Source organism: Cnephaeus nilssonii, assembly GCF_951640355.1.
Source record: "Cnephaeus nilssonii genome assembly, chromosome: 18".
NCBI classification, from domain to species: domain Eukaryota; kingdom Metazoa; phylum Chordata; class Mammalia; order Chiroptera; family Vespertilionidae; genus Cnephaeus; species Cnephaeus nilssonii.
The window spans coordinates 47881499-47894302 of record NC_137089.1 but is presented as its reverse complement, the minus strand read 5'-3'; the positions used below and the strand labels follow the sequence as shown (position 1 = coordinate 47894302).

General features: G+C 35.6%; 1 protein-coding gene across 1 annotated transcript in view; it reads right to left on the bottom strand.

Moving 5' to 3' along the window:
* The window catches only part of PRKDC (protein kinase, DNA-activated, catalytic subunit), a 205676-nt gene that overhangs the window by 147214 nt on the left and 45658 nt on the right, over nt 1-12804 (bottom strand). Inside the window, exons 23-27 of the mRNA XM_079796147.1 lie at nt 11480-11570; nt 10526-10689; nt 9763-9915; nt 7064-7171; nt 3906-4132 (exon numbers count right to left, since the gene is read on the bottom strand). Coding sequence (XP_079652273.1) covers nt 3906-4132; nt 7064-7171; nt 9763-9915; nt 10526-10689; nt 11480-11570 — 743 coding nt within the window. The remainder of the gene's footprint in view (nt 1-3905; nt 4133-7063; nt 7172-9762; nt 9916-10525; nt 10690-11479; nt 11571-12804) is intronic.

The following is a 12804-nucleotide window of genomic DNA, read 5'->3' as shown; positions in this document are numbered from 1 at the left end:
TCGCAAGAATCAAGTCAAAGATTTGAAATACAAAGAAGCAAAAACACCCAACCGGAAAAGCAAAAAGGAAAAAGAATCCAAAAAGTTGAAGATAGTGTAAGGAGCCTCTGGGACAACTTCAAGCCTAACAACGTCCGAATTATGGGGGTGCCACACGAAGAGAGAGAGCAAGATACTGAAAACCTATTTGAAGAAAAAATGACTGAAAACTTCCCCCACCTGATGAAAGAAATAGACTTTCAAGTCCAGGAAGCACAGAGAACCCCAAACAAAAGGAATCCAAAGAGGACCACACCAAGACACATCATAATTAAAATGCCAAGAGCAAAAGACAAAGAGAGAATATTAAAAGCAGCAGGAGAATAACAGTTAGTTACCTACAAAGGAGTACCCATATAATTGTCAGCTGATTTCTCAACAGAAACTATGCAGGCCAGATAGGAGTGGCAAGAAATATTCAAAGTGATGAATAGCAAGAACCTACAGCCAAGATTACTCTACCCAGCAAAGCTATCATTTAGAATTGAAGGTCAGATAAAGAGCTTCACAGATAAGAAAAAGCTACAGGAGTTCATCACCCCCAAACCAGTATTATATGGAATGCTGAAAGGTATTCTTTAAGAAGAGGAAGAAGAAAAAGAAAAAGGTAAAGATAAAAATTATGAGCAACAAATACATATCTATCAACAAGTGAATCTAAAAACCAAGGGAATAAAAAATCTGATGAATAGAATAAACTGGCCTCCAGCCCCAACCTCTCTGTGTGGTGTCTCCACTCTGGCCCGCCCCCAGCCCCAGCCTTTCCGTGGCTGCTGGGGCTGGGGGCAGCACACAGTCCCCTCCCGCCCATCTGTGCGGCAGCTCCTCCTGAGCGGTCGTGATGCCTGGCTAATTAGCATATTCCGTTTATATATGTAGATTATGAACTATCAGAGATAATAAAAAGACAATCCAGGGTGGGGGGAGAAGGGAGAGATCAACCAAAGGTCTTGTGTGCATGCATAAGAGCCTAACCAATGGTTAAGTTCAACAGGGGGTTGGGGCATCCATGGGGAGGGGTGTGGGATGGGAATGGGGGGATGAGGACAAATATGTGACACCTTAATCAATAAAGAAATTAAAAAAAAAAAAAGACAATCCAATTTCAACAAAAAAGATAAAAGATAAAAGAATAAAATACCTAAGAATAAATATAACCAAAGAGGTAAAAGATCTGTAGTCAAAAAAATTTAGGAAAAAAATAGATACAAATAAATGGAATATTATATTACATACTGTGTTTATGGATAGGAATTAACATCATTAAATTTTCCATATTATCCAAAGCAATCTACAGATTTAAAGCAGTCCCTATCAAAATACCAACAGTTACTTTCCACAGAAATAGAATAAATAACACTATAGTTTATTAGCAACCAAAGACACCAAACAGAGAAAGCAATATTGAGAAAAAACAAAGTTGGAGGTATCACAGTACCTGATATCAAACTATACTACAAGGCATAGTAATCAAAGCAACATGGTACTGGCATAAAAATAGACACACAGAATAATAGAACAGAATAGAGAGCCCAGAAATAAATCCATGCCTATATGGTCAACTAATCTATGACAATGGGGTAAAGACAATTTCTTTAATGAATGGTGTTGAGAAAACTAGACAAATACATGCAAAAAAATGAAACTACACCACTTTCTTATACCATATACAAAAATAAACTAAAAATGAATTAAATGTAAAGACCCAAAACCCTAACTCCTAGGAGAAAACAGACGGTAAACTCTTTGGCATCCCTCTTAGGAATAGCTTTTTGGATATGTCTAACCAGACGAGAGAAACAAAAGAAAAACTAAACAAATTGGACAATGTCAAAATAAAAATTTTTGCACAGCAAAGGAAACCATCAAGAAGGGAGAAGCAGCAGTGGCCAGACAGCCCAGGTTAGAAAGCTTTGTGGAGTGTGGACATTTTCACAGTATTAATTTTTCCAATCCATGACCATGGAGTATCTTTCCACTCATTTTTGTCTTCTTCAATATCTTTTATTAATGTCTTATAGTTTTCAATGCATAGGTCTTTCACCTTCTTTGTTAAATTTATTCCTAGGTATTTTATTCTTTTTGCTGCAATTGTAAATGAGATTGTTTTCTTAATTTTTCTTTCTGATAGTTTGTTATTAATGTATAAGAAATACAACAAATTGTTGCATACTTTTTATCCTGCAACTTTATTAAATTTGGTAAATAGGTACAACAGTTTTTTGGTGGAGTCATTAGGATTTTCTATGCATAGCATAGTATGTCATCTGCAAATAGTGACAGCTTTACATATATGTTGCAAACATTCTTCTGTACCTATATGTTACAATTTTAAAAGATTGAAAAAATAATGAAGTGGGTTTCTTGAACTCTAGTCATTTTACACAAGACAGATTTCTATCAATCTATCCATCCATTATCTATCTACCTAATCACCTATTTATTTTATTTTATAATATCTCCCCTCATCTCTATCCCAACTGCCACTGAGAAAAGCTATGCTGACCAAATGAGGTCAGGTTCCTCATTATACAATTACTTAGTAATCATGTACCACTACTTAAAGACACTAATTTCAAGTATAAATTTTACATTTACCTCTGTGACTAATTATTCTCTCTCTCTCTTAAATGCAAACTTCATGAAGGGCTACATCTTTATGTCACCAGTATTTGGCACAATGTCTGGCACATAGAGTCTTTTTGAATTTTTAAATTAAATTCATTGTAGTGACACTGATTAATTCCACTATGTAAGTTTCAAGTGTATAATTCTATAACACATCATCTGTACATTGAATTGATTTTGTATCCTTCAATTTTACTGTATTTACTTACTGTTTCTACTAGGTTTTGTGTGTGTGTGTGTGTGTGTTTGGAGTTTTTTGGCCTTCAAGGTTTTCTTTATTGAGTATGATGTCATCTGCAAAAATGTCTATTTTACTTCATCCCCAATTTGGATTCCAGTTTTTGTTCCTCTTGCCTGACTGCTCTGGCTAGGACTTCCAGAACTATGTTGGATAACAGTGGTGAGAGTGGGCATCCTTTTCTGTTCCTGATATTGGAGAAAAAGCTTTCCGTGTTTTTGCCACTGAGTACAATATTAGCTGAGGGCTTATCATACATGGCACATGATATTTTTAATAAATAATGCTAAGTGAATGAACAAACAATCACTTTAGGTCAAGGGCCAATTATCTTTTCTTAGACTTTTCCAAGAGCCCTTTCATTGGCTGTCAGTCTTGTACCACTCAGATTCACACTCCATATAGCTATTGACAGGTACATTTTAGGAGGAAATCTAACCGTGATGCTCCGTGTTCCCACTACTCCAGGGACTCACCGGAGGTGACCTATGTTTCTTAACTGGACAAAGGCTCCTGGCTGGCCTCACAACACTCTCTTTTAAGCTTTAAACTCCACAATCAATACAAATATAAAATAGCTTTATCTCCTTGTATACCATCCTATTTCATATCTGAATTGCCCTAGCTGATCTCCATTCATCCTTTAAGTCTCATTTCAAGTATAAATGTGAGGGGAAGCCTTTCCTAACCTACTCAGCTGGCTTAGACGCTTGTCTTCTGATGCTCCAAAAGACCCTGCAGTGCCGCCTGTTGCATTTGTAAGACTGCTGTAGTCTCATGTGTGCATGCATTTCTCAGCAGTTCCTGAGCTTCTTGACTACAAACTGCATTTCAATTCAGTTTTTTAATCCCTAGAAACTAGAACAGCACCCAGCACACACTTATTAAATACCTAACATATGAATACATGGACACATAAACACTGAGTCACTTTTCCAAATCACTACAGAGAATTTAAAGAACTTGTTTTACACTCTCCCCAGTCATGTGGTTTACTAACCTGAATTCCCTGTAGATATTATTAAAAGCAAGTGATGCTCCTAGCCTCTTGAAAGCACTGGGGTGAAGTGCAAAGCTGTACAGTCGCTTGAAAAGTGATTTGGTGTTTACTGAACTTTTCTCCTGCTGCTGTGGTGTTGTCTGTTTAATGGACCATCTGAGGAATTCTCGAATACACCGACCACAAAAGTCTCTCAAAGTACTGTCAATGGGGTCCACAATTCCATCCTAAAACAGAGCATAACATGACAATTGAATACCCTGTCTTCCTCGGAGCATAACCAGAGTATGTTATAAAAATTAATTTACAGCACTATTCAAGAAAAAAAAACCACCAATAATACCAATCTGTCTAGAATCTAGACTCTAATAAACTCCAACTGACATACTTTGCCCAACTCAATACTTTCTTTAAACAAATCCAGAAACTGAAAAATCCTTTAAAAAAAAAAAAAAAAAGGAATGTTTTAACCAGTTACAACAAAGCAGTCTTTCCCTGAAGAAACACAATGGCCACATGCTAGGAATTTTTGTTGCTGACTTGACCCTATCACAGAATCAGAGATGCTTATGTATTGGGGTTAAAGAGAATAAGACCCTTGCAAGTTCCAAAGAAATTGTACTGCTACATAAACAAAAATCACATGGAGATGTGGTTCTAGAAATATAACTTTCTGTAATAGTCTCCATAAAGGCACAATCTCTAAATATCTGAAAAAACGGCTAAGGAAATTTGAATGTTTTTGTCTCCCTCTAGGCATTATTTCCTCTCAGATCTATATAGAAAAAGTTTAACTTGAAAAAGTACACTGAACACTGAAATAAGGTTGTACTTCTGCCTAACATCCCAAGTTTTTTGCTATTTGTGAAATCTTTGATTACAGTGTTAATGAGAATTCAAGAAGGCAGTAATCTCTGGAAATGGAAGAGGTCATTAACACTTCTCAGAGCAGAGGTAAATAGTGTTTGTGTTCACATAAGGAAATTAGCAATTCTTATTAGAAGACTGACAGATGCCCTTTCACTTGAGTACTGTACTACCAACTTCACATTTCCTCCTTTACCTTTTCTTTCTTCAACTCTCTCTTTTACGTTTCATACTCTGACCCGAATGCTTTCTGAAGCTCTTATTTAAGCTGATTTCAAGGTTCAAAAGGGGAAAAGAAATAGCTAAGATAAAAACTTCAGAATAAAAACATTAGAATAAGTTGATCTGAATGCAAACAAGCCATAAATTTAATTTAATTTAATGTGCTTACATGAAGTTCAATACAGACAAAGCTAATCTATGATGATGAAAGTCAGAGTGGTAATCTCTAGGTCGAAATAGACTATATTGAACTTCAAGTAAATGGAATCATTCTGTACCTACTCTTTTATGTCTGGCTTCCTTTAATCAACTTAATGTTTTTGAGACTAATCCAGGTATTACATGTGTCACTGGTTCATTTTTTTAATATTGCAGTACAATCCTACCTAATAAAAGGGTAATATGCTAATTGACCGTACATTTGCTATGCCCACAGCCAATCAGGGTGCTATGCAAATTAACCCAGTAAAGATGGCAGCCCCCACGCGCTGCCCCGCCCCCCATCGCTGAGCGGCTGAAGGACCCGGGCCGGCAGGAGGGGCAGGGCCTCCCGCTGCTCAGATCGCTGAGCGGCTGACGGACCCAGGCAGGCGGGAGGCGCCCAGATCACTGCCGCCGCCCGGGGCCAAACCCCGACCCTGAAAGAAGGCAGAAGGCGGTGGCCAGAGCCAAGGCCTGGGTCCCCGGTGCCGGCGGAAAACTGGTGCAGGCAGCCAGGTGAATGAAGGTCTATTGCACGAATCTTCGTGCAATGGGCTTCTAGTATAAATATAACACAGTTTATGTATCCATTACCCTGTTATTTTCAGTTCTGGGCTTATTATGAATAAAGCTACGTTAAACTTTTAAAAATAATTTAATGTGTTTATTATAGTGCAGAGAAATGAAGCGTAGATATAATTATGTCACCATGCAAATAAGAACATTCAGTAACTCTCCACTCCCCACAACATGGCATCTATCCAATTAGGGTCACTCTGAGAGTGAAAGGAGTGCGCTTAAGAGTTACATACACAACAGGCATACCCAGGACTGTCCTGGGAAACGGGAATGTATGGTCAACCTACCTACAATGTTCTGCTATTCAGAACCAACACACCTTCCTAGCCCCACCTTCTCATCACAAGGCTCCGATGCAAGCAAAACTCAAAACAGAGCTACTTCTTCACAAACACACCACGCACCTAAAGCCTTTCTCTCCTTTGTCTGGATGCCCTGGTCAAATCCCCTATTTCCTCTGGCTTATTTCAAACAGAAGCAACACACAGATTCAAATCTGAATCAATTTGCAAACGACACAATGACAGGACTTTGTTTGGACAAACTTGCTATATGTTTAATTGGGACTTTTGATTCCAAAGTCAGTATATGGCAAAACAGAAATTATAGGTAAATAACAGGTAAAATCAAACCAAATAGCATTCAATGGGTCAAATGTAAAGTTATTTGTACAAGTTCAGAAAATTATAATAAAACAAGTGTCAAAAGCACACTAAGGCTTTAGCTGACCTCATTTTCTCTGCCTTTAGTGAACCTGTGACCAAATCTTAATGATTCTACCTCTAAGGTCAGGATAATGTTATGTAAATGCTAAGCTATTGTTCTAGGGCCCTTTAGTTGTTGAATCTGAATGCAGGAGAAAACTGGATAAGTTAAAAATAATCCTTAGTTATTGCACTAGAGATACTTTTAAAAATAGGTACTGCTAAAAGGGTTCTGATAAAAGAACAATTTTATTCACGCCTTCCACCCTCCACCCCACATCATAGCCTTAATATAGATCAAGTTTGTCAAATTTATGACCATTCTCCCCAAAACTAGAAAACTAATTAAAACGTGAATATTTGCTTGCAGATATTTCAAAGTATCACTTAAAAAAATAAATATGGCATCCTGATTATTAAAATGGCATGTCACCAAATCTCTAAAACAAAAGAAAAAAGACAATATGATCTAGCTAAATGCTATATTTTTGATATCTTGACAGGTAACGTTTCTTAAAGTACTAAATACACATCAAATATAAGTAGAAAAATAGGAACAGAAGAAAAAAGTCAACCCTTACTCACCAATATCGTTTCTAGTAAGGCAACAGTATCCTGGCTTTCAAATTTCTTATTGTTAGTGAACCAGTGAATCAGTTGCATAACTAGTGGCTCATACAGTTGCCTTGTCACCTGAAGAGAAAATACCAAGAGAGTTTATTTTCTTCATGTTGAATTAACTTGATACTGGAAAAGAGTCCATTTAAATGGCAGAGGCAAAATTAAGTGATAATACTGTCATGGTTTTGTTAGTTTCCTTTTCTAGTTAAATTCTATAATGAACAAGTTCTTCCTAATATACACACTAAAACTCATTGTTCTTCTAATCAAGAGGGCAATTTAGGATAAAATATTATTGGTTTAATAGTATTCATCTTTATATATCCGAATGTGCACTTGAGGTATTGTGGATCAGATACATTATCATTATTCAACTAACAAGTAAATAATGACAAAGAGAAAGCCGGACTTAAAGCTTGTATCACTGGAGAAGACAGCTGCCTCTCCATTGCTGTCAAATGAAAGAAGAAAAATCTCGACTCCTTGGAGATGTTAAGGATCCCGAGTTCTCACTCTAACTTCCAGAATGTAAATAAAGTCTCTCCAGGGGCCAGACAGCCCTGTGGGTCTCTGGCTTTTATAATCCAGGGTGTCTTCCAGGCCTGGGTTCCTCCCTCTACAAGGAAATACCCAGGGAAACAGTGCCCACCTTTCTGAAACCCTGGGAGCTTAACTGAGTGGCGTCGGTGTGACCATGTGATCATCTTGGAGAGGTAAGAGAAGTTTAATTATCCTTCTGGATCAGAGCACTGACCTAGACAAATGGTTACAAACCAATCCTCATTACATGAAGAGTAAAATGTTTGTAGCAAAGTGAAGGGAAGCATTCCCTACCTTTGCACCTTACACATTTCTGTGCCTCACAAGGCTAGGGCGCCTACTGGAGCACTGACAAATCTTGGAGAGTTTTGTTTCCCACTGACACTGAGTTCAAGAATGAAGCACATTGGTATGAACACCACCACTCAAAAACCCTGTAAAAACCGTCCATGCCTCGGGGTGCAGAACAAACAACACAGAGACCTCTTGCACCTGGATATTTTTCTATAAAATATATCTTTCCTTTGAAGCAACTTTTAGGATTAATCAAAATAAAGGTCATACCTTACAGTTTGAACTGGTCTTAAAGCATCACTTTCTTCTTCAAAAGAATTACACTGTTTTATTCTTAGTATATCAGGTATATATGTATGTCTACACACAGGAACCACATGCATGCACACATATACACACACACCACTTATAGAAATTATAGAAAATATAGAAAACCATCCACCTACAATCCTATCTCCGTAAGGCAACCTCTGTTAACATTTAAAATTGCTGTTAACTTTCAAAATATTTTATTTACACACATTTAAATATATGTGTATACATGTATATACATATACATGTGTAAAAATACTTTTTATAAGCACTTTTCCTCTTAATTTTGAATATTTTCCATATACATACATAAGCTATGCCAATATGTTTATTAGCTGCCCCGTACCTCACATATGGATATACCATGATCCAGTAACCCAAATCCTGTTATTAGAATTGCAAGTATATTGCCCTGGCTGGCTTGGCTCAGTGGATAGAGCGTCGGCCTGCGGACTGAAGGGTCCTGGGTTTGATTCCCGGTCAGGGCACATGCCTGGGGTTGCGGGCTCGATCCCCAGTAGGGGGCGTGCAGAAGGCAGCCAATAGGTGATTCTCTCTCATCATTGATGTTTCTCTCTCTCTCCTTCTCCCTTACTCTCTGAAATCAATAAAGAAATAAAAAAAAAAAGAAAAAAAAGAATTGCAGGTATATCTAATGTGTGACTAACAAGAAGTCGCAATGAAAAGTCCCATCCACACTGCTCTCAGTACATGGGTAGTGATGAAACTGCTGGACGAGGGCTGCAGGTCACCAAGCCTTTTGCTCTGCCTGCAGAGCCTGTGCGAACCCACCCTCGCAGCAGACAGAAGTTGCAGGGCCCTTTCCCTACGAGCTTGGCAATGCCACCAGCGTCAACTTCTAAAGTATTTGACAGAAGCTGCAAACAATAACGTTTAAATTTGAACTTCCTTTTCTTTACTAAAAACGTTAATGTTTGTGAATAGTTCACTGGCCACAGATACTTCTTTGTTTGAGTTGTCTATTTTTGTTCTTTATCCGTTTGCCTATTTTTAGATCTTACATCTTCAGTAGAATGTAGCAAAAACATTCCTACATTATATATACGTTAAAATTGTGGTTTTTGTGCCTTCAGTAGTTTTAAACATTTGTAAAGTCAAATTATCACTACATTAGCACATTTCTTCTGTCTTCAATATCCTGTAGGAAAATTTCCCTTCCTATACAAACTTTATGAAAAGACAATTTTTTGGACACCTTTAATGTGATAACCAAATCCATCCAAATCATATTTTATAAACAAAAGAAAGCATTTTTTATGCTATCATCCTACATTTTACAAATAAAATGAAATACTTATGCATGTTTGTAAAATGTGTTTTTACAAAGATCTGGGAGCATATTTTCTGCTAAGATAAAGTGGCTTTTCCTGGGGAATAAGAGTGGGAAATACAATACGGAGTTTTACTTTCAGTTTCATATGTTCCTATATTAATTAATATATTTTATCAATGAAAAAGACTATCCCAATCCAAATATACAGACAGCAATCACTTACCTGATCTACATCACATGCAAGTCGAAGTAGCACAGGAAAAGTTCGCTTATAGAGTTGGTACATAGGTGGGGAACCCTGACCACCTTCAGGTATTTGAGTGGCTTTGCCCAACATAAACATAACCATGCTATGTAAAAGTTCACAAGCTGCAACCTAAAATAGGCCAGGAGTTCAAAAAAGTTTAAGTTTTCATGTTAACAAGAGAAGAATATTGTATAAAATTAATGCTTTTCTGTTCACTTTGTTCTTTAACCAAGAGTTAAGAATTGAAATTTTAAAACTTTAGGCAATGGGACTAATACATTCATAAGAAATATACTTCAATGCTGCCATATTGCGGAACTTTGCTCCATTTGTTAGCACATTTTCAATTATCACTACTGCAGTGAATATTTGAAGCATTCTGAAAATGTACAAGTTACTAGAGAAACTTGGGATTATATGTTTCTAATCTCCTAGCTTGAGAAGATAATCGAGCACATGAAAAATCGCTGTTAAATGCCTTATGTACTATATTTTCTAATATTTAAAGTTTTTAGTATATTAATGTTTTGCCAGGTTATTATCTATTAAGATGATTTATGTTTAGCTTTCATTTATCAATGACATCTTCTGATAATTAAGTCATTTTCTAATTATAATATTACAGAAAATATAAAATTAATAATATTGAAATGGCTGAAATATATTATCTATTCCCTAAAAAATATATGTCTTAAAATCAATAGACTCTAAATAATAGTGAAATGAAAACTAAAAGTACTTTAGTTTGTCTGTCACTGGCTGAAACAGCTAGTTCTGTAACCCGAGGCAGAAATATATCCAGGTAAATGACAGGCTTCATATCCATAAATGGTACTGGAAAACTGAGTCTTTTTTCTCTATCCCATGCTACATATTTCTTCATCATTTCATCTGAGGATGCAGCTGTTAAAAAATATTAAGAAGAGCATGTTTTTTTTCATTCAAAACATTCTCATACTAACTGCTCTACAATTCATTAGTGAAACCAGAGTATTTTGTTATACTTTTAAGTTAAGCACTTTATTCATTATTTCTCTTTTTGTTACTTCACACATGTAACTACAACATTACAAATCACTAATATACTATTTATGAATTTAATTTAAAGTAATATTATTTTTAAATAAGTCTAATAATCTGGGGTGTTGAATTTTCACTTTTAGCAAACACTTAAGGTAATCTGTGAAAAAATTATAAGTAAATAATATTCTTATTAAAAATCTCTTTAAAGCACTTATTTTCCCAATATAGGCTCTTACTTCCTAAATAACCAAGTCACTAGTGTATATTTAATATGAAATTTCAAATGTAAAAATAGATGAATTTTTGCTAAACGAAATGCTAATTCTCACTAAAAACACTCTAAAAATATCCAAATATTAAGAATATCATGTTTAAAAAATACTGAATTCCTGAAACAACATTTAATATTAAAAAGAATGTCAAATTAGATTGTTTCAAAATGAAAAATATGTTTAATAACCAATCTAGAACATTTTCCCTGTTACTGTAAAATATTATTCAGATGGCATGGTACAATCAAAGTACTTCATTAGGCAATTATTTTTTGTAATCTTATTTGAAAATATGTTAATTACATATAGGATAAATATGAGAATATACCATGATCTGTATACTTCTAAATTAAAGGACAAATACGTATTTTATTTATTTTAATAAAAAGTTCATTTACCTGTTACAAGATTTTTGCTTACTTGCCCTCCTAGAGTGCCAAGCATCTGTACTACTCTAATCCTTATTTCTTCTAAGGACAGTGCTTCATTCTGCAATGGAACAATCGCATTACATGTGATGATAACTGAGTTAAAAATTAAAGAGTTTTATGAGAGGAAAGAAAAACAATTTTACAACTCTCTTTATTGTTTATGTTTCCCAGTGGCCCACTGTATCCTACACAGTACTACTGTTAATTTTATTGCAAAGTCATGAAAAGAAGAAACATCTCTTCCAATATTCCAGTTACATGTCCATTTCCTAGGCCAGCAATTCCAAAGTTTCAGCAGAACCTGTCACACCCTTAAAAGTTACTAAGGATTCCCCAAAGAGCTACAATGTTGGTTGTATTTATCAATATTTATCATATCAGAAGTTAAAACTTAGAAATTATTTAAATAATTATTTTATTTAAAAAAACTAAACCCATCACATGTTAACAAATGACATATTTTTAGGAAAAGTAACTATACAGGATGGGCAAAATAAGTGTACAGTTGTGAGTATGCAGCACAGTTTATTCTTGTATTATTATTTATTAATTATTATATTATTTTCCATATGAACAACTATAAACCTACTTTTGCCCCATCCTGTATTTTCCAAATAAACAAACAAAAACCTTAGAAAGCAGCATTGTTTCACATTTGTGCAAATTATGTTTTGGCTTGCTAGAAGACAGCTCTTATGACATGTTGTTAGGGCTACAGTTGGAAGCTATAGAAGGAGGGAGTCATATTTTGTTATTCCTTTCAGATAGCTGTGATTATTCTTTGATAGTACACCAACACTAACAAGTGCTAGTTTCTTAAAGAGTAGTTAAAATGAGGAATCAGAAACTTTATCAATAAATTTTATACACTCTATTACATTAAAATCCATTGGTTTATCTTGCACTTTTGAGTGGATTTTTTACCCTTGCATGATTTGGTAACATAATATATTGTTCATCTGAAGTTACTGGTTCACTGGGTTATTGATATCTACCAAATGCTGACACATTTGATTATATATGCAAAAAATCACTTGTTAATATTACCACAAATGTCATCAGAACATTGCCAGGGGTGCTTCCTTTTGTTGTAGTTGTCGTTGCCAGTATTACAGATGTCCCCCAATTTTGCCCTTCATCAAACCCCTCCCGTCCCCTTCCCAAGCCTTCCCCACACTACTGTCTGTGTCCATGGGTTATGTGTATATGCATAAATGTTCTTTGGTTAATCTCTCCTGTCCCCTGCATCACCCTCCCCACTGAGGTCTGTTATTCTATCCCATACATCCATG